Source organism: Heptranchias perlo, chromosome 3 (assembly GCF_035084215.1).
Source record: "Heptranchias perlo isolate sHepPer1 chromosome 3, sHepPer1.hap1, whole genome shotgun sequence".
NCBI classification, from domain to species: Eukaryota; Metazoa; Chordata; class Chondrichthyes; order Hexanchiformes; family Hexanchidae; genus Heptranchias; species Heptranchias perlo.
This window is the reverse complement of record NC_090327.1, coordinates 48,598,949-48,625,235: the sequence shown is the minus strand read 5'-3', so window position 1 is coordinate 48,625,235 and position 26,287 is coordinate 48,598,949. Positions and strand designations below refer to the sequence as shown.

The 26,287-nt window shown below is 41.2% G+C and overlaps 1 protein-coding gene across 3 annotated transcripts in view; it reads left to right on the top strand.

Moving 5' to 3' along the window:
• Positions 1–26,287, top strand: part of lrrcc1 (leucine rich repeat and coiled-coil centrosomal protein 1) — a 165,141-nt gene that overhangs the window by 30,009 nt on the left and 108,845 nt on the right. For 2 of the 3 annotated variants that reach the window (XM_067979529.1, XM_067979530.1), the window contains 4 exons: positions 9,474–9,641; positions 11,109–11,278; positions 13,247–13,465; positions 15,511–15,698. In XM_067979529.1, coding sequence (XP_067835630.1) covers positions 9,474–9,641; positions 11,109–11,278; positions 13,247–13,465; positions 15,511–15,698 — 745 coding nt within the window. Of the gene's footprint in view, positions 1–9,473; positions 9,642–11,108; positions 11,279–13,246; positions 13,466–15,444; positions 15,699–26,287 lie in introns of those variants that run through there. The other variant, XM_067979531.1, reaches the window with a different exon arrangement.

The following is a 26,287-nucleotide window of genomic DNA, read 5'->3' as shown; positions in this document are numbered from 1 at the left end:
ATCTTTTTATCCATCCATGGTGTTTCATTATTGGCTAGTTTGTTCTTGCTTTTTAGAGGAATATACTTCTCCTGAACTCTCGCGATCACTGTTTTAAGCATTACCAACTGCTGTTCTATTTCTTTGTCAAAATTTTTTTCCCGTTTACCTGTCCTAGTTCCAATCTCATCCCCTCAAACTTATTTTTTTTCCGATCTATTATTTTAGTCTTCATCTTACGTACGTCTTTCTCAGTCATTATTTTAAACTGTATTATGTTATGATCGCTATTGCCTAGATGTTCCCCTGTGCTTACTTTTCTTATCTGTTCTAGTTCATTTCCCATTACCAGATCCAGTAGTGATTCCTCTCTTGTTGGGCTTTTAATAATATTTGTAAGAAAGGAGTCCTTTTCTCCTTTCCCTATCTCTTCTTGCCAGTTTATTTGGGGGTAGTTGAAATCTCCCATGATTATTATTCGATTTTTTTTTTACTCATTTCATAGATTTGTCTACATATTTCATCCTCCACTTCCCTTCCACTACAAGGTGGTCTGTAGAATATACCTATTAACGTGATCGATTCCTTCTTATTCTTCTGATATTCTCTTCACAGGTCCTCCTCCCTTTTCTTCCCTGTGTCATTGGTCCCAAGACGGACCATGACAACTGGATCTTCCCCCTCCCTCTCCCAATTCCTCTCCAGATGCTCCAAGATATCTTTTATCCAAGCTATCCTTCAATATATATCTATAATATATTAAAAGTCTCACCTGTTCCGTACATTTCCTGTAAGTGTAACACTTCCTGTCAAGCTTTTTCTATTCTTTTCCTTCATGCCTATGTGTGACTTTTTTTTGTTATTATTTGTCACTATTAAATGAAACCATTTGATTTTACATGCCACTAATTGAGTTCTTCAAGCTTGGTTTCAGGATAGGTGGGGGTGTTGCATACTTGCTGTTGAAACCTCTCTGCTCTATCTCAACTAGCATCTAGCGCCATCCACCTTGGAGCTGCTAAAATTGGACTGTGATCCAATGTGGCCTATCTCCTCCTTGCTGCCTCCTCTTGCCCGCCCCCGAGCCCCAATACTCAGTAATGAAAACATGATTTATTCATTTACAACATTGGTCCTGATAAAATACTGTACAATGCATAGTATAAACCAATATAGCCTCTGATTCACTGTGAGCAATGCCATGGTAGAACTACTAGTAAGAAAGTCATGCATATAGATTGAGCCTCCCATAAGTGCAACACTTGATTTTGTTAACACTTTTCTGTCACACTATTTCCATCCCATTATAAAATATATCTTTTTTATTATACTTCCTGATGTTTCATCCCATGTTCAGGCTCTTTGTCAGCAGCCTCTTTTGTGTTCTTGGGTGCCTCCACCTCTTTCCTCATCATTAATTGGTTCCTGTCCTTATGTTTCTGCCTTAAAGCATTCAAATGTAAAATTTCTGTTTCTTTAATGAAAATTATTAGATGGCCTAATTTCCTGATATACAATCCTGGCATGCGCAGGAGTGCAGAAGTGCAAAATGTAGTGCACTATTAGAGCATTTGCTGAGCCATACAGTCTTCAATAACCATAAATATAAATGACCTAATAAACCCTGCAAAAGTTCCACATTTATGCAATTTCCATATGCAAGTTTTTCATATGTGTATACAAAATCCTTGCACCTCAAAAATGTTTTAGGAGAGAGAGATGTTCAATTGAATTTTCAAGAATCCATTCTTTATAAATGATCTCACTTTCTTTTCTAACCATCAACAAAGAAACTTTGATTATAGGTGTTTCTGTTTACGCCTGTATCTGTTCATATGTGTCGTCTGTTAATAAATTTAAATAAATGTCAGCCTTGCCTGGAATAAAAACTTCTGAGAGTTCAATCTCCAAATTCCTCCAAAATATTTTCAAAAAAACAAACTCATAAATCTTCACAGGATGAGGAGATGCGCCCGTGTACTCTTCAAATCCTGCTGATGAATAGATTGCATGCTGAGAAATTCTGTAAACTGCATATGCTCAGATTGTGCAGATACAATTGAAAGCGGACTCTCAGCTGTTGAGGTAAAAATATCCAGTTGAAGCCCAGGCTTTTGAGACAGGTTGACGCATTGAAATAAAACTTTATTAAAAGACAATGCAATGGGTAAATCTTATCATGTTATTGTAAAATACAATCCCTGCACCTGAATGGCAAGGCCCGAAGCGCACCTGATATTGGGCCTCAGGCCTCATTTCCATCGAGCCGGCTAGGCTGGAGAGAGTAACGGGCAGCTCGCTGGCTAAGCGGGATTGAAGATCGGGCTACAGGTAAGTGAGGAAGGGGACGACCGAGTCGGGAAGAGGGACGATTGGATCAGGAGGTAGTGGTGACCGGGACGAAGGAAGGTAGCAGCGGTTGGGGGAGGGGGGGTGCGGGGCAGGAGAGTGGTGATGATCGGGCAGTGGCCTACGTTCTTTGAATAAGGGGTCAGGAGGAACATTCATGCTCCTCCTCGGCTGCACAGTCAGATAAGTATATTTTAAAATCTGTTGGTTGCGGCCTGCAACGGTCCCTTCAAGGACCGTCTGTTAGGCCATATGTAGTTGGGACCTCAAACAGGGCTTAAGCCCCTTATTTGCTTATGCAAGCAGTATTTTGGGTTTTATAAATTCATAGAATACAAGAGTAAAGAAGCAATGATAAACTTGTACAAAACATTGGTTAGATCATAATTAGAGTAGTGTGTGAAGTTTTGGGTGCCCCATTATAGAAAGGACAGCAAAGCCATAGGAAACAGACAACGTAGAGTCACCAGGATGATGTCAGGGATGGGAAACTATCGTTATGAGGAGAAAACTGAGATACTTGGATGATTTTGACTGGAGCAGAGAAGGCCAAGAGAAGATTTAATAGACATTAAAAAATTATGAAAAGCTTTGATAGGGTGAAAAGGGAAAGACCATTTCCTCTGGTTGGGGAGTCAGTGACAAGGGGCCATCAATTTAACACCCTCACTCAGTCAGGAGAAACTTATTTATGCAGAGGATTGTTGGAGCATGGAATGCTTCTCCACAGGGAATGGTTGAGATAGAGATAATTTTTTCTTTCAAGGTATTTGAAGCTGGGGAAGATTTAGTTCTATCAGAGAGTGGGATAGTGGGATTAGTTTTGGATTGCTCTGGCAAAGCTGGCACGATGACGATGGAGAACATAGGAACAGGAGTAGGCCATTAAGCCCCTCGTGCCTGCTCCGCCATTTGATAAGATCATGGCTGATCTGTGCTCTAACTCCATATACCTGCCTTTGGCCCATATCCCTTAATACCTTTGGTTGCCAAAAAGCTATCTATGTCAGATTTAAATTTAGTAATTGAGCTAGTATCAATTGCCATTTGCGGAAAAGTGTTCCAAACTTCTACCACCCTTTGTGTGTAGAAATGTTTTCTAATCTCACTCCTAAAAGGTCTGGCTCGAATTTTTAGGCTGTGCCCTCTATTCCTAGAATCCCCAACCAGCGGAAATAGTTTCTCTCTATCCACCCTATCCGTTCCCCTTAATATCTTATAAACGTCGATCAGATCACCTCTTAACCTTCGAAACTCTAGAGAATACAACTCCAATTTGTGTAATCTCTCCTCGTACCTTAACCCTTGAAGTCCGGGTATCATTCTAGTAAACCTACGCTGCACTCCCTCCAAGGCCAATATGTCCTTCCGAAGGTGCGGTGCCCAGAACTGCTCACAGTACTCCAGGGTTTTGTATAGCTGCAGCATAACTTCTGCCCCCTTGTACTCCAGTCCTCTAGATATAAAGGCCAGCATTCCATTTGCCTTATTGATTATTTTCTGCACCTGTTCATGACACTTCAATGATCGATGTACCTGAACCCTGCAGTCCCTTTGGACATCCACTGTTTTTTAACTTTTTACCATGTGGAAAGTACCCTGTTCTATCCTTTTTTGCTCCAAAGTGGATGACCTCACATTTGTCTACATTGAATTCCATTTGCCACAGTTTTGCCCATTCACCTAATCTATCAATATCATTTTGTAATTTTATGTTTTCATCTACATTGCTTGTAATTTTATGTTTTCATCTACATTGCTTACAATGCCACTAATCTTTGTGTCATCGGCAAACTTAGATATGAGACTTTCTATGCCTTCATCTAAGTCGTTAATAAATATTGTGAATAATTGAGGCCTCAAGACAGATCCCTGCAGGACTCCACTCGTCACACCCTGCCAATGTGAGTACCTTCCCATTATCCCTACTCTCTGTCGCCTTTCGCTCAGCCAACTTCCTAACCAAGTCCGTACTTTTCCCTCGATTCCATGGGCTTCTATCTTAGCTAACAGTCTCTTATGTGGGACCTTATCAAATGCTTTCTGGAAGTCCATATAAATAACATCCATTGACATTCCCCTGCCCACTACTTTAGTCACCTCTTCAAAAAATTCAATCAGGTTTGTCAGGCATGACCTACCTTTCACAAATCCATGCTGGCTCTCTGATTAACTGAAAATTCTCGAGGTATTCAGTCACTCTATCCTTAATTATAGACGCCAGCATTTTCTCCACAAGAGATGTTAGGCTAACTGGTCTATAATTCCCCGGTTTCCTTCTCTCTCCTTTTTTAAAAAGCGGAGTGATATGTGCAATTTTCCAATCTAGAGGGACAGTTCCTGAATCTAGAGAACTTTGAAAGATTATAGTTAGGGCATCCGCAATGTGCTCACCTACTTCCTTTAAAACCCTGGGGTGGAAACCATCTGGTCCTGGGGATTTGTCACTCTTTCGTGCTATTATTTTCTTCATTACTGTTGCTTTACTTATGTTAATTTTATCGAGTCCCTGTCCCCGATTCAGTATAAGTTTTCTTGGAATTTCTGGCATGCTATCCTCTTTTTCAACTGTAAATACTGACGTAAAGTAATTGTTCAACATGTCCGCCATTTCCCCATTGTCAATGATAATATCCCCACTTTCAGTTTTTAAGGGGCCAACACTGCTCCTGACCACCCTCTTTTTCCTAATATAACTATAAAAGTTCTTCGTATTGGTTTTGATATCCCTTGCGAGTTTCTTTTCATACTCTTTTTGTAGCCCTTACTATCTGTTTTGTGACCCTTTGTTGATCTTTGTATCTTTCCCATTCGCCTGGATCTGTGCCATTTTTTGCCTTTTTGTATGCCCTTTCCTTATGTCTTTAGTTGTCCATGGCTGTTTTTTTGGCAAGTAGAGTTCTTGCCCCTCAGGGGTATAAACCGATTCTGTATCACGTTAAATGTTTCTTTAAACATTTCTCACTGATAATCAGTCGTTTTACCCATTAACAGATTTGCCCAGTTTACTGTGGACAGTCTCTGTCTCATCCCATTGAAGTCGGCCTTGCCTAAGTCTAGAATCTTAGCAGTTGATTCACTTTTTTCCCTTTCAAACACTACATTGAACTCGATCATGTTATGATCACTATTGGATAGATGTTCACGCACAGTTAAGCCGTTATTACTCATTACTAAATCTAGTCTGGCTTGCCCCCTTGTTGCCTCTAGGACATACTGCTGTAGAAAACTGTCCCGGACACACTCAAGAAATTCACTACCTTTCTGACAGTTGCTAGTCTGCTTTTCCCAATCTATGTGAAGGTTAAAGTCCCCCATTAAGACCACTATGCCTTTGTTACACACTTGTCTAATCTCTGCATTTATACAATCTAGCACTTCAGAGCCGCTGCCAGGGCTCCTATATACAACTCCCACTATAGTCTTAGATCCTTTCCTATTTTTCAATTCAACCCATAAGGTCTCTGTTGGCTGTTTACCTCTCGTTATATCCTCCTTTATCATTGAAACGATTTCATCTCTAATCATTGAACACATGTCAACCATTTTATGTGAAAAGCATGCGGCAAGCAGTTGAAATTATGGTCGGGTGGGGTGGGGGGGGGAGTCTCGGCTGCCCCTTTAATGCCCAAAGTCTGTCTGATGCATTATAAATATTGTAAATAGGCAAGCAGCTTGCCTGCCTGAAATGGGTGGGATGTTGCTTAACCATGCAAATTGGGGTCCTACGACAATTGTAGGACCCCGATTGCAAAATTTAGACACTAATGGGCGGAGCGGGAGCCGTGCACGCTTGGTTGTAAAGGACCAGGAAATGTTTTTTTTTAAATGTTGAGGCAGGGGAGTCGGAATATCCCATTAAAAAACTCTAGCCCACTGGCATCCCATGCGAGGCTTCCGCCCGGGATTGCCTTGCCCTCCCAGACCTGGCCTGCTGCCAGCTCATCATCAGGACCACCTGCAACAGAGCGCCTGTTTGGCATCACAGTTTATTGGCAGTATTTAAATGAGGCCCGTGCTCTAATTTGGTTTTGGCCTCACGCCAGGCATGAAAATGCGGACAGAAAGCAGGCGGAAGTCGAATTTCTCAGCCAAATGGCCTCCATCAGTTCCATAAGCTTCTTGGATTCTTAACCTGTGCTCTAATGAAAAGAACCATAGTTTCACTGGTCTCTCCTTATAAGTAAAGGTTCTCATCCCTTCTGTCATCCTAGTGTATCTCTTCTGTACACTTCTGTGACTTCTTTCCTGAAACATTAATTATCTGACTCGAGTTTAATTTTAGGCAGAATAGTGTGCACTAACTTTGAAAATACTATGCTTTTGTATTTTCCTCTTAATACAAAGGGAACAGTGTCAGAAAATCTGTCACCGGGTGGTGAGAGTATTGATGAAGCACTTGGGAGAGGAGCAGGAGGTTAAAGAAGAAAACCTTGTTAATCAACCTAATCGTTGAAGAGTAAGCACTGTAATGATCAATGGACTTGGAAGAAATCTTAGTGACTGGGTTGCTGAGGGACTGAGTAGAATGTGGCCTGGGTCAGAACCGCTAAGTCCCTTACATTTTTGCTACTGTAAATATTAAGACAGTAAATAATTTTTCATCATTACCAGCATTAGGCCTTGCCACCAAGAGCTGATAATGGAAACATTCTGTTTCGATTCATTCTCCAAACTGCTGATTGAAGAAAATTATATTACTGTTCTAATGAGGCATAGTGGTAGGTCTTTGAACCAGTAATGAGACAAATTATTGAAATATACTATTTTTATAACATTAACTGAGGCGGTTCTGGCAAGAATGAAGTTGTAGGAAATTGGTTTGTCTCCACACCTAAATAGAATGGGCCAGATTTTGCTGTGGGCGGCGAACCAACAGTCCAGTTACAATTTTCAGGAGATGGTCAGTGCATTACTGTAACAAACTACTGCTAAGACTGGCCTCCCACCTTGCACCCTCCATAAACTTGAGCTGATCCAAAACACTGTTGCTCGTATCCTAACTTGAACCAAGTCCCATTCACCCATCACCCCTGTGCTCGCTGACCTACATTGGCTCCAGGTCTGGCAACGCCTTGATTTTAAAAATTCTCATCCTTGTTTTCAAATCCCTCCACGGCCTCAACCTTCCCTATTTCGTTATCCTCTTACAGCCCTACAACCCTCTGAGATCTGTGCACTCCACCAATTCTGGCCTATTCCGCATCTCCGATTTTAATCGCTCCGCCATTGGCAGCCGTGCCTTCAGCTGCCTAGGCCCTAAGCTCTGGAATTCCCTTCCTAAACAGCTCCACCTCTCTACCTCTCTCCTTTTAAGACGTTCCTTAAAACCTACCTCTTTGACCAAGCTTTTGATCACCTGTCCTAATATCACCTATGTGGCTCGGTATCAATTTTTGTTTGATAGTGCCTTGGGACATTTTACTACGTTAAAAGCACTGTATAAATGCTAGTTGATGTAAAATAAAAATTCCAGTGCATCTCTAAAGTTAGGGAGCAATGTTCATTACTCCCATATCATTTGGCAGTCTGGCTGCTCTCCAAAAATGAGCCAAAGAACAAATGGAAAATAAATGCGGCCTTGCCAATGATTCCCACATCCTGAGAAATAATTTTTAAAAATTGATTTTATTGAGTCTTGCATTGTATTTAACAAACTGAAAAAGCTAAAAAAAACTTTTATACAGTACTGGTGGATTCCATGTGGCATTACTCATTATAAATCGAAGATATGCTGTAGATTCATCTTTTCAATGTCCTGCCCAGGCTACCTTCCAGCAATCAAATTTTAGTATTCCCATCGTTTGCCATTTTGCATTTCATTCTAACCTCACTTTCTCCTCACACAAGGTGAAGCTGCGGGGGAAGAGAATAATCCAGGCCCAACTGTTGAGGGCACTGGCTTGCAATCTTGCCCACACCATCATTCACCCCCTCTCCCATTCACCAGCCCAGAGACATTCACTTGGCGGGGAGTGGGGTGGGGGGGGAGATAGAGAACTAGTTGAGGGTACGGACATGCAGTAAGTGAATCACAGAACACAAAGGAGCCAGAGGAGTGGGGAATGGAAGAGGAGCCAGCTGGTCTTGAGTGGATAGATGGAAGAGGTTAATAAAGACCATAACTAATATTGGAGAGAACTCCAGTTGCAGTCTGGAAGGAACCAGTAGGAAAAAATTGCAGTGATTAATATATGTAAACTCATGGTCCATGCAAACATCTTTATCATTAGGGTGCATGTTTTGTCCCATTTTTAAAGTGTCTGTAAAATAGTGTATTGCTTGACTTTGTTTTCTCTCACTCTAGTATCAAGTGTACATGTAGATGTTCAAAACCTCAATATAACATTTACTGTGACTTACTTTCAATATTTGCTGCTTCCATGGATACTGCTGTATTTATGTGATTCTCACTGAGCTAGTTGGTGGTAGGGTATAGTACAATTATTTTCACTGCTAGTGTTGAGTTCTCCTAGATCAGATATAACAAGGGTAGAGTAGAATAAAGCTGCTTCTAGTCTGCCCTAGAGAAAAGCCTTAATCCCCAACTCCAGAAGCATTCTTCCTCTGGCCCCCACTACATCAGGGTGGCAATTTAAGTTTCCCATGTCAACCTTCTTTACGACCTCTATGAGGCTACCAACTTGCGGTGAATTATGGTTATCACAAAATGTTAGTTAGTAAATTACAGATCAACAGTGGAATCTATTCAAGTATGTAATTAGTAGATTGCAAAATAAGTTATACCCTGAAAGACGAAAGCTTCTGGAATGCTGCTACCACAAGTCATTATTAAAGCAGAGTCCATAAATCCTTTTAAAAAAGGAATTAAATAGTCACTTGAACAAGAGAAATATTATGCTTGGCTGCAAAATGGGAATAGGGTGGGAAAGTGGAGTTGAGGTAGAAGATCAGCCATGATCTTATTGAATGGCTGAGCACGCTTGAGGGGCCGTATGGCCTACACCTGCTCCTATTTCTTATGTTCTTATTAAAGGGTCTGGGAAGTGAGTAGTCGGGTGGGATTAAACTAAGTGGCTTGTGGAGAAAAACACTGGTGTAAACGTGATGGGCCAAATGGTTTGTTTCTATGTTGTAACCTATGATTCTGTATGCTATTTTTTTCATTTCTTAACTCTTTGCAGGATTTTTATACCTTCATGGTATTGGTCACAAGTTAAATCTTGTAGATCTTCACAGTAATTGCATTAATAACTTCAATCATTTGCTGCAATGCATGGTGGGACTGTGCTTTTTAACGGACCTTACTCTGGCAAAAGATGGAAGAGATAACCCAGTATGTCAAACACCAGGTATGGCGTTAGGAATGTAAATTTTGTAATACTATATTGTCTATATGCCAAGGATGAAATCTGGACATGGAATCAAATGCTTGTCGTTCATTAAAAGTTAAATATTACATATTCATGGCCACATTGAGATTACAAAGGATATTTTGCTGCAGAAGATACACACATTACAGTCGGGTGAGCTCAACTCTCCAGATGTCTCCCTTCTTCATCTCCCAACCTCGCATTACAATGGTCTTGCTTTTAAACTCTTGGCTTTACATTGGGTATTATTAGCTCAACATACCATAGACTCAAAAAGGCACCACAGCATGATCTCAGGACATAACATAAACTACCGTGCCTATTTACTTGTACAGAAAAGAATAAACATGTAGATGTATCCATGAGAAGGTTAGAACTATCCACGGCTATTTTATATGACGACAGTTACAGCCGTACAGATTTGTTGACATTCTACAGATGCTGCCTGTCCGCTACACTTTCAGGTTTTTTAATTGTAAGATTTAACTACAGAACTAATAAAGTGAAAACAATATGTGATTCAGGTAAAATGGAGCTCTTAACTATTTCTCAATCTTAATCTCTATCAAAGGGACTGTGTCATGCAGCAGGATTTGTATAATGCTATTTTAGTATTCAGTTTATGTAATTCATTCAACCAATATTGCAACATGCAGATGATATTTTAATGATGTTGCTAGGATTTTAGGTGAAAATTTAAAAAGCATCTCCTCTACTGATTGCTTCTGTTATGTTTTTTTTGGAACTTGCATTAAAGCCGTCTTTCAGAATATGACGAGTATATTTTCAAATAGTTTAATGTAATAAGGGTAGAAATAAAAAATATACTTGTGGTCTTTTATGTTAGTCAACAATATTGGTTCAGTTAGTAAGATTATATCCAAGCTCTGTGCATGTGTTTAAAATCCGTACCTACATGCATACATACACACATGGAGTTGGGAAATAATTAGTCTTTGAATTAAAGTAAAGGAAGATAGCTAAGGCTTGAATAAAAATTGCTAAATTGTTACTCCCATAATTTTTATGGTTTTTGGTCATACATTACAATTTGTAACTTTTTGATGCTTGTATTTAAAACAAAAGAAAAAAATTATACATTGACGCTCCACAATCTTTTATATGTTACAATAACATTTTTGTGACTTTCTACTAGCTGTGACATATGAGCATACAACATGCTTGATGAATCAATCATAGGACTATGACTTCACCTATGGTTGCAACAACAAGAGCTGTTTTAAGGGGAGAAAGAGAATAACGTCATGATGCCGAAAAGAATTAACCAACCGGCCTTAAAATTAGCACCTTGACACAGACCTAAAAAAATAAGATTGGACTAGAAAAGACCGTGCACCTACTATTTTTAGGCTATTTTTCATATTGCGAAATGGTTCACATAAAGAGTAAGATATTACAGTTGAAATTTGTCCCAAACTTTTTCAGGCTCCCGAGAAATAATGCTTCAATCTCTACCTCAGCTGACTGTGCTAGATGGACTAAAGCGGTCTGGTGAATCTATCCATTCAAGTGAAGGAGGCCTCTTGGATATACCTGGCTTAGAAGACTTCTTAGAGTATTTGGTATCATCAGACTCTAGCCTAAATGTGGAAAAGGTTTGTATTGTTTGTTTCAACTCCCTTTTTTTTTTGCACTCTCTAGGTCAAGAGTGTCCAAACAGGCCTGTTAGCTGATTCTGGCTTTCAGGTCCTGGTAGTCTGGTTCATGAAACCTAAGCAACTCAGTTCTATTTGTGCTTCTACTCCTCCATTGGTTTGTTTATTTTTTTTGCATTTATAGACCTGGAGGTTTGGAAGGGGCTGTGCTTAGTACTGTTGCCTAGTTGGTGGTTAAAAATAATAAATAAGAACACCTAGATCTGTCTGTAGCCACAGTTTGAGATATATACACATTAATGGAAATGTGATTTAAACCTCATATGGTCCCCAAGGCTCCAGGGTATGAATCTAAATGGCCTGTGAAGACAAAAAGCTTGGACACTAAAGCTCTATGGCCCATTCTTTGAGAGTGAGCAGTCAGTTGGATGTGAGATAATAATTGGATGTGGGAGGTCTGGAAAATGATCTGAATTGTCTCATTCTACAGTTTTTTTTTCTTCCTCCACTTCCATTCTCTATGGTAGCTGCAATTCAAGGTATCCACAATGAATAGCAGTTATGCATTCTTAAACAATGAAACACTAACACATCAGAGAAAAATTATATTGGTGAGATAAACTCCAGCATCTAGCTCAGCATTGAACTTGGGGATACGGGGAATTGGTGTCCAGCATTCCAATGTTGTCTCAAATCATTTATGAGTATCTTAGTTCTTTGAAAAGGTGAGAACAGTCCAATGGACTTCAATAATCCTGATATGTCGAATAGTAACTTATGAATTTAAAAATCAACAATAAGGATACTCCTTTTAACATGATGTTACACAGTATTGTGCAATACACAGAAGTATCTTAAATATTAAATTATATTTGCTCTGACTTATACCAGATTAAATGGCACAATCTGTAGTGCGTCCTTTTTAACCAAGGATGTCAGTCTGTGGATAAAGAGAAGCTCGTACACTTTTGGGTAGATAACTCTCGTTGTACCTTTTTAATTTAGTGCAAATTTTATCTTTTGAGCCCAGATCTTCGCAGATAATACAAAAAAAACCTTTGCTTTGAAAATGCTAGATAAGGAATGAAGAATGAATTTTCTTACATGAATGAGAGACAGCATGGACCTGCTAAATTCACCATTAGCCTCGTGATTTTTTTTGTTTATTTTTCAGTAAATTAAGCCCCATCTTGTATCTTTCAGCTACTTAGCTAAATTATACGTGTAATGAAAAATTGTAAGATTGCTATTTGCAAAGTAGAAAGCTGTCGTCTACTTTTGTGTGATTGTGACAATTGCTTGTGTATGTTGCTATGAGTATCAGGGAAGCAGTGTAGTTACCCTGGTTGTTAATGAGAGCAAGCAGGTCAAAAAGCTGGCAGTATTGTCTGTGTTGATGGGTTTCTATGGGGACATGCTGTGGTTTCTCAATAGCAAAGTAGTGCTGTTTTGAACTGTTTTGAAATAGTGCTAGGTAACCACAGAGTGGTAGGATGCAGGTTCATGGATGAGGGTACAATTGGATGGGGTAATTTTACTTTTACCGTTATCTTTTGGCAAGTGTCATTGGCCATGGTCTGGGTGCTTAACAAATGTGCTGCCTTTGGACACAGGAAGTGTCCAAGAAGAAAAGTTGCCATTTGAAATTCTGATGGTTTTACAATGTTCACAAGATTGATGGATATGATTGTTATAAATTTTGAAAATGATATGGAATATTTGACGTGCAAATTGGACTGAAATAGAATTTTCACCTGGCACAAGATTTTACAAGAATCTTCCAGATTTGTAAATAAGCAGAGAACAGTGGTACAGTAGATGATGCAATAACATAGCCACATACATAGCTTTTGCGTTAAACCTAAGGAAAACTAATATATAAATTAAAGTTTCACTGAAACAGGTGATAGAAATTTCTAGCGCATTGTTTTATGTTTGTATACTTCCTCTTTTCTGTTCTAAAAATAGGCTTCGGTAGGGCTACCAGTGATCACTCCACGGATTGATGAGGTACTAGCACATTATCGTCATCGCACTACAGTATCTGATCCTGCAATACCAATGTCTGCCACTGAGGCTAGTTCTTCGCCAGAAGTGGAGCAGTCGAAGAGTCGCAGCACTGTTGATGTGTTCAATGAAATAAGAATAAAGAAGCTGGAAAGACAGATTTCTCAGCTGTTGCAGCAGGTGATTGTTGTAAAGGAATGACCTTGTAAAGGAAATGTCCTTGGTTTAACATTGTAGTATGTATGTGTAATTATGTGGCCTGAACTAGGCAGTGTTCTTTTTAGAAATGCTCACTCACATTATTTAAATTTTGTATACTTGGTTGTAATTATTGCAGGTGCTGTAAATTTTGGTAAATAAATACAATATCATGCGTATAGTGGGAGGTGTTGCATAAGTATGATTTACAATAAATTTCTTCATATATGATGTGTGAGAGATTTCCGTGAGTATAAATAACAAATCTTAATCTTCCAGGCATCATTCATGTACTGCTGAAATGCAAATGTTCAAATAATTTTCAAGTATTGACTGCCATTTAGATCTGTAGCACACAGCATACATTGTATCCTTTTTGGACCAAATTCTCCTGTTGGTGTGTTTCTACCTCTCTTTTCCCCCTCCACCTTTTCCTCCATTTTAACACCTAGTTGCAATTTTCATAAAAATCACTTCAGACAGGAAAATATTGCTATGATGTGTATAACTCCCTGCAAAAAGTACTTTCTGAAACTGAAAATGTGTTTTAAAACAGGAGGAATTTTTGTTTAAATGCGGCAGAGAGGGACCTTGTTTAGAGTAGCACAGAGTAAGACTGAATATTATGCTTGGAATTTATAAGCATGTTCAGCTTCACAGAAATATACATTAATCAATATAACCTAACTATGGAGCACTGAATTGACTGCATTTTTTGCAAATTGTAGTTTTGCATTGCTTTAGCTTTGCATTATCTGTAATATAACTGCAAAGCAAATTTTCCAAAGTTCTGCGGCAGTCAAACTTATCTTGGGAAGTGTTTAAAATTCATTTTTAGCCTTTATAAAATTAGCAAACGACTATCCCATTGACTCTACTAGCATTAAAAATTGAACTGTTGTTTGGATGCTGGTGAGCTGAGCACTATGCATGCAAGTATGCATGTCTGCACACATGCCTGCTTTGCCTGTCTAGAGAGTGATGCCGTTCCAACGGTATAATTTGGGGTGCACTGGTTCCATATTGCTCAAGTCGATATGGGTCTCAAACGGATACCTGTCATTTAACTTTGCCCCTATTGAATAGCTACACAAAATGAAGACAGAAATTTCCCTAAGGTCAAAATGGAAACTGCTTTCTTTTTGACAATTTTCAAAATGCAGTACTAGAGATGGTACTTTGATTGCTGGAAAAGTGTTTTTAAAATGTTCATCTGTGTGGCTTGATAAACATAATTGTAGTTTCTAGGCGTGATCAGGTGTAAAACCTAGTCTGAGGGAAAATAAGAGAAGGCCAGAGAAATGCACTTTAAAGAATAATTTATTTCCCTAAAGATGGAGTATTAATTTTTTTAAAAAGTGGATGTTACCCTAAAAAGGAAGAGGTGTATTTCTAAAGTTCCATGCAACCGTGAGTGTAGCCATATTTGACTGTCAGTGTGAGTGAGCAGGCAGGTTGCTAACTCCAACGCACAATGGTTTATAGTAAAAACAACTATTCAGGCAACCATGAAAAAGAAAGCAGACATTGTCAGGGTTTAACAATGCTAACAGTTATTTTGCTGTGAGTTTAAACCTAATACTGAAGTACTGGTAATTCAGATATTTTGATTTGTGTCATTCATTGTTACCATGTGATCCTGTATCCCATTTACAGTTGTGCAATTCAAAATCATTGTTTACATATGAAAATTGACCAGGCCCTTAAATATAATGCTAAATCATTTTCAAACAGAGCTAAAACTAATTAGTTTCACTAGCTAAAAGCATAATCTTGTAGGGATGGTAGAAGGCACAAGGAGTATTCTAAAATTAACGTTCTGGGCAAGTATAACACAGCTTTTACATCACTGATTATAAATTATTGTGCTCCTAGTGATTTCACTGTGACCTAAAATATATTTTACAGTAAAGAGTTGCATGGCTATTAAGACTAATTCTACTTAAATTGGCTTTTTGCAGTCAATATTTTGAGGAACCTGACTAACAGAGGAAATGCACTTCATGCTGGATTTCTTAATTCTTAAGGTTCCAGCTACTTCAACTACAGTAAAAGCAAAGCGAGATATTGATCATACATCTGAGAGTGAAAGTGAGAGCTGTAAAGAAAATCGCAAAAAGGGAGCTAGGCGAACAAAGATTCCAAGTTATCGACAAACAACTGAAACCTCCAAACAACGAAATGCCAGACAGCAGAAAAACAAAAAATCTGAGAGGTATTCCTTCATTTTTGTTACAAGAATATAGGTTATATTTTCCTCCATGTGCTAATAGCAAAAATGTTAGTTTGAATATGATGCAGCGTTCCCCAATGCAACTTAGAAAGGCTGGCTAGTTTTGGACTGCTATTAAAAGAAAATATGTTTTGTAGTTCAACAAGGTGGGCAAATTATACATACATATTATGCATGCTACATATATTAGCAAAATATCTATAAACAATCAATTGTTTTTGAACTTTTGTTGATTTAGGAATGTGTTTAATATTGCTGTGTAAGATCTGCCTTGGAAGAGAAATGTTTGAAGAGACACTATGTGGAGGAATAAAATTGTGTTACCTCATAATTACACTTGTTCCACTTATAGGAGCTAATGAAGAGTAACTCTGGGGGAAAAAATGTAGAGAATGATATTGTTGTTTGGCCTCCAAATACAAATAAGAATTGGTGTCAGCTCAGAACAATGGGGGTTGGTGAAATCATCCAATGGCAGTGTTCTGGGGGTCGATTTTACCACGGTGGCGGGTTGGCAGTGGGGGGGATGAAGGTGCGCATGGCAAACCCGCATAAACAACACTGACAGGCTGGCTGCCGTCAGGAGTTGCAACGTGAGGGGGTGGGGGGGGGGGGGGGAAGAGAAAGAGAGAGAGCGAGACGTCATCCGGCGCTGGAATGGAAGACGGGGGTGCAGGGGGAAGAGGGGTACATGGGGGGGGGGGGGGGGAAGAGGGGAAGATTGGAAGGACATCGGGGGGGGTGAAGAGGGGGACATCGGGGGGGTGGTGAAGAGGGGGAGAGCGGAGAGGGAGACATCGGACATCGGAGCAGGGTGCAAAGGTAGGTTGATTTTGTGTTTTAACTTCCTTCTATGGTGTTTTATGTAATTTATTTAGTTTCTTCTTCCCTGATCCGGCCCTTCATGCCTGGTTTCACCAGGCGTGAAACAGAAGCGGTGGGCCAGCCGCCCAGGTAAGTTAAAAATCATTCTAATCACTTACTCTGTCACAGGTAAAGTGCTGTAAGTACCTCAATGAGGTACATTTGGCCCTTTAACTGACATCCCGCTGGCTTCAATTGCCGGCAGGACTTCAGTTTTTGGGTTGCCTGTGCGCACACAGGTGGGTCCCAGGGAAACTTGGAAGTTGGCAGGTTGGAGCCGGCTTCCAAACTCTAACGGGATTTCCGTGATTTTCAGAGCCTCCCCCCCCCCCCCCCCCCCCCCCGCCCACAACGCACCCATAATTGCCCCCTAAAATTGAGCCCCAGGTGTCTAGTGGTGTAGTTCCACGGGATATGGCTACCCTTCAGTACCTCTCCCAAGTGACCATTCTTCATGTCTGGGCCGACAAAGTAATAACTCGATTTTCTGCTCATGAAAAGTCCTGAGCACCGTAATGACAGGATGCCATTTACACCCACCAGAAGTGAAGTAGGCTGACAGCACCACCCCCCTCCCCCATCCCCATCCCCACAATTTGAAGTTCAGGTGTGAGCCTCATGTTAATAGTCCTGGTGAACTCTTGGTGGTTATACTGCCTCTGATTGGGAGTTTGCAACTTGACGGGGGGGGGATGCATAAACTTGCGTGCTGTTGCAGAACCAAAGGCTTGCAGCACCTTAAAAGAGCCAGCACCATAAAAATCCTGTAGCAGCACAAGTCAAATTGTACCAAAGCATGCCAGTGAAATCTGCAGGAGGGCAGAATGTGTCCTGATTCAGCACAGAAGCAGTGGAAATGCTTCTCTATGAAGTTAGGCAGAAAAAGACTGCGCAGTTGCAGTCAGAGAGATGCAGGCTCCAAGGGAGGAGGGGTGACCAAAAGCTTGGTCAAAGAGGTGGGTTTTAAGGAGGGTCTTAAAGGAGGAGAGGAAAGTAAAAAGGCAAAGGCGTTTAGGGAGGGAAACCCATTGTGTAGGTCCTAGATGGCCAACGGTGGGGCGAAGGATGCGTAAGAGGCCAAAGTTGGAGGAATGCCGAGTTCTGGGGAGGTGTATAGAGCTGGAGAAGGTTAGATTACGAGAGCCAATCACCTTACGCATTCCCGTCATTTAGATAGCTCATAGAAGAAGCAAGAGCATAGATATACGAATTAAAAATTGGCTGAACTGGATTAAAAATTGGTTAGTAGGGAGAAAACAGAGAGTAGGAGTTATGGACAATTTTCTTTTAAAACGGTGGTTGGAAATGCGTGGTGGTGTCCCACAAGGTTCATTTCTGAGACCACATCTGCTCACTGTTTATCAGTGACTTGGAGTGGTGTTGAAATTTGTAGATAATACTAAAATAGGAGGTATAGTTAATAATTTAGAAGACCAAAGGAAGCTGCAAACAGATAGTTATAAGGAGGGGGAAATGAGCTAAAGAGTGGCAAATGAAATTCAATGACGGTAAATGTGAGGTGATGCACTTCGGTAAATAAAAAATAACAGTAATTATACTCTGAATGGAGGTAGCCTCAGTGCTGTGGAAGGGCAGAGTATTTGTGGGTACAAGTTCACAGGACATTAAAGGCAACACCTCAAGTTGATAACACTATATAAAAAAAAATAATGGAATTTTAGGTTTTATTTTGAGGTATAGAATATAAAAGCCAAGAGCCTATATAAAACCTTAATAAATCCTTAGTTGGAGTACTTTTTTTTAAAATTCATTCATGGGATGTGGGCATCGCTGGCGAGGCTAGCATTTATTGCCCATCCCTAATTGACCATGAGAAGGTGGTGGTGAGCCACCTTCTTGAACCGCTGCAGTTCGTGTGGTGAAGGTTCTCCCACAGTGCTGTTAGGAAGGGAGCTCCAGGATTTTGACCCAACTACGATGAAGGAACGGTGATATATTTCCAAGTCGGGATGGTGTGTGACTTGGAGGGGAACGTGCAGATGGTGTTGTTCCTATGTGCCTGGTGCTCTTGTCCTTCTAGGTGGTAGAGGTCATGGGTTTGGGAGGTGCTGTCAAAGAAGCCTTGGCGAGTTGCTGCAGTGCATCCTGTGGATGGTACACACTGCAGCTCAGTGCACACAGTGCCCCGGTGGTGAAGGGAGTGAATGTTTAGAGTGGTGGATGGGGTGCCAATTAAGTGGTCTGCTTCGTCCTGTAATGCACAGTAATGGCCTTTACACTATAGGAAGGATATTGAGGCTTTAAAGAGGGAACAATGCTGATTCACCAAGATGCTGCCTCATCTGAGGAAATACAGATATGCTGGAAAGAATACATGGAAAGCCAAAGCTGAGATGAATGGAGTTTTTTTATTGTAAGACCTGAATTGAAGAATGACAATTTGCGGACAGCTGCAAGAGCTGACAGAGGGCAGAATGCAACGGTGAAACCTTGTGCCATGAATGTGTAACCTAGTCATGCTAACTGACTAAATGAATTAGTTTGGTATACTTCACAAAGCACAATGTTACTGAAACTCTTAAAAAAAAATATGATCAGTCTTTTACTTGCGTTGTTTTCGAGTAATGGTGTGAAGTATATGGGTTACAGCATAAATTTTGGATAGACATTTTCTACTGGCCTGCCAAGACATTCACAACTTTCCCAAGTACCAGCCTGACTGGTTCCTTGGTAAGGTTTATGACCCAGGTAAAGATTTTTTTTATATATAAAACTTGTATTTATACAGCTTCCTATTAGATCCTTAAGACATGTCTCAAAGCACTTAAACATACAATGAATTATGTTCAAGTGTAGTCACTGTTATCTAGGAGAGCATTGCTATGTTATGTAAAAATATTTAGGGTTTGTAGCACTGCTGACAGTGTTGTAGCTAAGGACTAGCAGAGAGAAGGGCTGTGTGGTGCTCCTTCGTGTTGTTGCGGAGTGGTTGGACATGGCTTTGTGCCTGTGATTTCCCATTTAGCAATCTTTATTATGCTGTTATGGAAGGCAGCAAAGAGAAGCATTCATGAAGGGAAGAAAAGTAGATACTGTAGATTGTGCTTCTTGAGGTTTGAAGACCCAGGGGGTAATTTTAACCTCCCCCCCCCCCCCCCCCCCCCCCCCCCACCATGATGGGGGTGGGGGGGGGGGGGGGTCGTTAAATTGTTAAAAATGTGAAACCTGACCCCAACCCGCCGTGAGCGCACCTATTTCCAGTTTAATCGTGGCAGGTTGGGGGGAGGCTGAGTAACCCACTCTGGAGAGGTGGGTCAGTGATTATAATATGTTAATGAGGCTCCGTTCCTTAGATTTTGGCAGCCAGTTGAATTTAAATGCTGTGGGCTGGGTTTCACAGGGCTCGGAAAACCAAGCAACTAAAGGGAGATGTGAGATGCCGCATCCAGCAGGAAAGTACTTTTCCAGCACTACTTGTGGGCCAGGAGGAGCAGGAGTGCTTTCCCCGGCCCCTGAAGCTAACCATCTGCTGCGCTCGGCCGACCCCATCACTCCCTACATCCCCACCCTGTCCCCCGGCGGTCTCTGTCATACACCCCCTCCCCCCCCACGGTCTCTGTCATACACCCCCTCCCCCCCGCGGTCTCTGTCATCCCCCTGCAGTCTCTGTCATCCCCCTCCCTCCCCCCCCCCCCCCCCCGTGGTCTCTGCCAACCCCCCGCGGTCTCTGTCATCTGCACCCCCCCCGTCACTGCCCCTGTCTCCGTCACCCACCCCTCCCCCGGCCGCGCCCATCTCAGCCACGCCGCCCCTGTCTCTCACTCTTTCCCCCCCCACCGTCTCTCACTCTTCCCTCCCACCCCCCCCGCCCCCCCCCCCGCCCCCGGCCGTCCTGTTTTAGAACATATTGCTACTTCATTTGGACAAGGGCAGTCCTCGACAATGGACGAAAAGATGAATTTAACATTAACATCTGCTGCTGAAACCCCCATCCATGCTTTTGTTACCTCCAGACTCCACTATTGCAATTCTGTCCTGGCCGGCCTCGAATCTTCCAATCTTCTACTCTCCATAAACTTGAGCTCATCCAAAACTCTGCTGCCAGTATCCTAATCTGCACCAAGTCTCATTCATTCCTCACCCCTGTGCTCGCTAACCTACATTGGCTCCCAGTTCACACGCCCTGATTTTAAAATTCTTATTCTTGTATTCAAATCCCTCCATGGCCTCGCCAATCCCTTTCTCTATAACCTTCAAGACCTCTGAATTCCTCCAACGCTGGCATCTTGCGCATCCCCCACTCCCTTTGCCGTGCCTTCAGTTGTCGACCCTAAGCTCTGGAATTCCCTTCCTTAACCTCTCCACCTCTGTCTCTTCCGTTAAGACATTCCTTAAAACTTCTTTGACCAAGCTTTGGCTCGGTGTCAATGAACCGCCTTGTGATGTTTTACTATGTTAAAGGTGATTTTATTTACATATATATATATATATATATATATACACACACACACACACACACACACACACACACACACACACACACACTAGCTATAGAAAATCATAGAAAGGTTACAGCATGGAAGGAGGCCATTCGGCCCATCGAGTTTGCGCCGGCTCTATGCAAGAGCAATCCGGCTAGTCCCACTCCCCTGCCCTATCCCCGTAGCCCTGACTAAAGTCCCTCATCCCTGGAATTATTCTAGTAAATCTTTTCTGCACCCTCTCTAAGGCCTTTACATCTTTCCTAAAGTGCGGTGCCCAGAACTGGAGACAATACTCCAGATGTGGTCGAACCAGTGTTTTATAAAGGTTCATCATGACTTCCTTGCTTTTGTACTCTCTATTTATAAAGCCCAGGATCCCATATGCTTTTTTTAACTGCTTTCTCAACCTGCCCTGCCACTTTCAACGATTTGTGCGCATATACCTCCAGATCTCTCTGTTCCTGTATCCCTTTTTAGAATTGTGCCTTCTAGTTTATATTGCCTCTCCTCGTTCTTCCTACCGAAATGTATCACTTCGCATTTGTCTTCATTAAATTTCATCTGCCACGTGTCTGCCCATTCCACCAGCCTGTCTATATTTTCTTGAAGTCTACCACTATCCTCCTCACTGTTGACTATCCTTCCAAGTTTTGTGTCATCTGCAAATTTGGAAATTGTGCCCTGTACACCCAAGTCCAAGTCCTTAAGAAAAGCAGTGGTCCTAGTACCGACCCCTGGGGAACACCACTGCACACCTTCCACCAATCTGAAAAAGTTGTTGTTTGCTCTGAGCCAGAGATGAAACGGTATGATCTATTCAAGCAGTTTCGATGTACTTCACTGTCCTTGCATGCGTTGCCTTTCTACAAAATTCTAAAGATAATTTTCCTTCATGAGAACAGATTTGATTTTTTTTCCCTTTTCCCCTATACCTTACAGCCTCTTTGACAAGATTGCTTATTGATTCCCAAGAGCATATCCATGAAGCAAATCGCATTGTGGGCAGATAATCATTGGGTTGTCCGTTGCCAATGTTTCATAGCTGATTCAGAGATTAAAGATAGACAATATCCAATAACATTCTGTCTTGCAGCTATAGTAATAAGCTTTCTTTTAGGGTTACAGTGGCCTTAATCGACTTTGTAATCAAATGTTGAAAATCCAATTTGCTTTGTTTGCAGTTTACTTTTGAGTGACAACATTTTAAACCAGTTCTCTCTGTAACAAACGTTTGCTGTGATCTTGTCCTTATGCTTCACAGGTGGTCTTTTCATGAAAATATATTTACCAAATAAATTCCCAAGCACAGGTTTGTTTGAATTATTTATTTATTACATCGAAGCTACAGCACAGAAACAGGCCAACTGGTCTATGCTGACGTTTATGCTGTATACGAGCCTCCTCCCTCCCTACTTCATCTAACCATTTTGGCATTCCCTTCTATTCCTTTCTCCCTCATGTGCTTATCTAACTTCCCCTTAAATGCATCTATGCTATTTGCCTCAACTGCTCCTTGTGGTAGCGACTTACCACTCTTTGGGTAAAGAAGTTTCTCCTGAATTCCCTATTGGATTTATTGGTGACTTTTATATTTGTGACCTCTAGTTTTGGACCCTCCCACATATGAAAACATTTTCTCTACGTCTAGCCTATCAAACTCTTTCATTATCTTAAAGACCTCTATCAGGTCACCCCGCAGCCACCTTTTTTCTAGAGAAAAGAGCCCCAGCCTGTTCAGTCTTTCCTGATAAATATATCCTCTCAGTTCTGGTATTATGAGAATGGATGGCAGCAGATTACAATGTAACACACTGATCTTTTTTGAGTTTTTATTACCAAAAGCACTTTTTCTCACTTAAAATGTTCGTTAGTTTATGTTTCTTTTTTAAAAAAAACACCAACTAAATCCATGTCCGATGTAGTGTTAAATTTGTATTTACATTTTGACGATTAACTGGCTTTCATGTAACAATTAGCATCAGTTGCAGTCATTAACAAGTTAGTTATATTTGTACTTAAAGCATTTCAAAATTATAAATGCAATGGCTGAAGTTGCTGTAAACAAATAAAAGGTTTGCATGCTAAACCCAAAATTAATTGCTGTATTCATGATTATGAATGAAGAGGGATGTTATAGCTTCCGTCACCGATTCATTACTGCTATAACAACTGCTTCATTAACACTGTAGTGATTGAAAAGTTTATTCTGTAGTAAATAAATTTATTAAAGATTTCAACTGCAGCATGTATAGGCATATTAAAAAATTGTATTTCTAAATGTATCTTGTTGTTGCTGTTCAAAATCTTTTAGAGAGCTACAACAATCTAGTAAATTACATCATTAGTCATGTATCAAGAGGTAAGGAAAACTTGTTTCAATGTTTATTCTGTTAAAAATTTTTACACTTTGTTCACCTCAAGGTAAATTTCTTTCTCTTACTGACCAGAAATTTGGACTTATTTAAAGGCAACTGGTTTCAAACCAGTTTCTACTGAAGTATTTTACTGGAAACAAGAATGAAGCTATTTACAAAAAAAAATTAGGGAGTCTTGGTAAACTGGGTAAAATTTAGTTGTGAGAGGCCATTGGAGCGCGAAGACAGCTGAATGAGTAGACGGAGTTTGGTCTGAATTGAAATTTAACGCTAAAGTGTACCTGGCTTGACGCTACTTTGGCTATTTTAGTTCCTAAGTCTATTTAGTATAGACAGTGGTAACCATTGTTCGGCTGAATTTGCATGATGTAGGAGTTTCTGGAAACCATGAGTATCCAGGACAATCACAATGTCAACCAGGTGGAGTTGCTTGAGCTACTGAGCGTGGGAAACTGATTGCTTACTTCCACCTCCGTAACATCGGCCATCTCCGCCCCTGCCTAAGCTCATCTGCAGCTGAAGCCTCATCCATGCCATTGTTACGTCTAGACTCGACTATTTCTAGATTCGACTATTTCAATGCTCTCCTGACTGGCCTCCCACCTTGCACCCTCTGTAAATTTGAGCTCATCCAAAACTCTGCTGCCCATACCCTAACTCGCACCAAGTCCCCTTCACCCAGCACCCTGTACTCGCTGACCTATATTGGCTCCCTGTTGGGGAACACTCGATTTTAAAATTTTCATCCTTGTTTTCAAATCCCTCCATAGCCTTTTCCCTCCCTATCTCTCTAACCTTCTCCAGCCGTACAACCCTCCGAGATCTCTACCCTCCTCCAAATCTGGCCTCTTGTGCATCCCCGATTTTCATCGCTCCACCATTGGCTTGCGTGCCTTCAGCTGCCTAGGCGCTAAGCTCTGGAATTCCCTCCCTAAACCTCTTCACCTCGCTACCTCTCTCTCCTCATTTAAGGCTCTCCTTAAAACCTACCTCTTTGATCAATCTTTTGGTCACTTGTCCTGATATTTCCTGATGTGGCTCTGTGTGAAATTTTGTTTGATAACGCTCCTGTGAAGCGCCTTGTGGCATTTTACTACGTCAAAGGCGCTATATAAATGCAAGTTGATGTTGCTGTAGAAGGGAGAGTCTCCAATTTGTGGAACACTGGGACAACTTCTGGGGCAGGGAAACTCGACAGATGGGATTGGATTCACCAAAACTGAACTGTATCGATGTCCTGTAAGAGAGGGTTGTTAAGGCAGGGGTGAGGGGCAAATCCTAGAACAGATGGGGAGGAGTGATGTACGTATAATGAAGGGGAAAAGTAATCTAAAATGGCAAGTTCAAAGGGGGAAAATGGAGATATGTATCTCAGGACAGATAGGAAAGAGGTTAGGGAGAAGGATAGCGAAGGAAACAATAAGAAAATAATAATAAGGAATTGGAAACGAAATGTTCAAAGCCTTATAAATAAAGTTGGAGAACTTTATTTATAAAATTGTAGCTCCTACTGCTTTACGAGTTGAGATTAGCTAACTCAGTACAGTCTTGAACCTGGGAGCTTCCCTATAGGTATGGCTGAAAGACAGAGACTTTACTAATGAGATTGTATTGTATGTTGATTGATTGGGACTGAGGCTAAACTTGTGTCACCAATCAATTGTAGTGAGATTCCACACACATGAGACAGTTGAAATGGCTTTCTACTTCCAGAAGGGGATTTTATTGCTTGTTACCAGTTAGGTAAATACATGTTGTTGCTATTGCTGCTGTTCATGCTCTGTCTGCCACACATCATTGAGTATTGATCCTTTTGCTGACCCCAAGTTTGTCCTTATTGCAACTGGGCCTCATCCCAGTTTTAGCCAGTAAATCCCCTATGTCTTCAGTCCAAGTAGTGCCTACTGCTTGGTTGAGTGCTTAGTTGGCCGATTGGCATCAGTTATGAACTTCCAGTAAGTAGTAGAACAAGTGTGTATGGGCATGATGTGCTCTTCTCCTTTTGATTACTCTAAGTGACAAACTGGATTCTTTACCCTTCAGTCTGGTTCAGCAAACACTGAGTCGAATACACCTTTAAAGTTCAACACAATTTTATTAGCTGCAGCGGACTTAGTCTACAGTATCGATTTCAACTCTTGACAGAGTCTTGTCGATTCTCATAGAGCAAGCGAGGTTACATACAGAAGTTCACACAGTTATACAATTTCAGAGAAGGGAGGGACATGATTAACAAGGGGTTAACACCAATCATAAGCGGAGCCTGGGCAGGCCATTCTAAGTGACATAATGGCAGGCCACTCACAGGTAGTACACGTACGTGCTTACGCCGAGGTTTCAACAGGGAAAGGGAGGCATCCTTATCTTCTAGCTTGGAATGTTTTTCGGCCTTGCCCAGCATAGTACTGCTATTCATTACACAGCTGCATAGAGACTCCCACACCAGACCCCAACTTTATCAGGTCTCCTCCCCTGATGAACACAAAGCAGGCTTTACGCATAAAGAACTGATCGTGCAGACAGGTGGCCGAAGAGAGGCCCATTGTGCTAATTCCAGCCAGCAAGCAGGCTCCTAATTAACCCTTGCTTAACCGCACTGTTACTTTGCCTTGGAGGTATTTTACTATTCTACTGGAAGCTTACCACGTAGGCATTCTCATAAGTAGGTTCAGCTAATCACCAATTAACAAATCAGGAGTCTGATGGAGCACTCTCCACAGCTCCAACAGCACTCAAAAAGCTCGACACCATCCAGGACAAAGCAGCCCGCTTGATTGGCACCCCACCCACCACCTTAAATATTCACTCCCTCCTCCACCGGCGCACTGTTGCTGCAGTGTGTACCATCTACAAGATGCACTGCAGCAACTCGCCAAGGCTGCTTCGA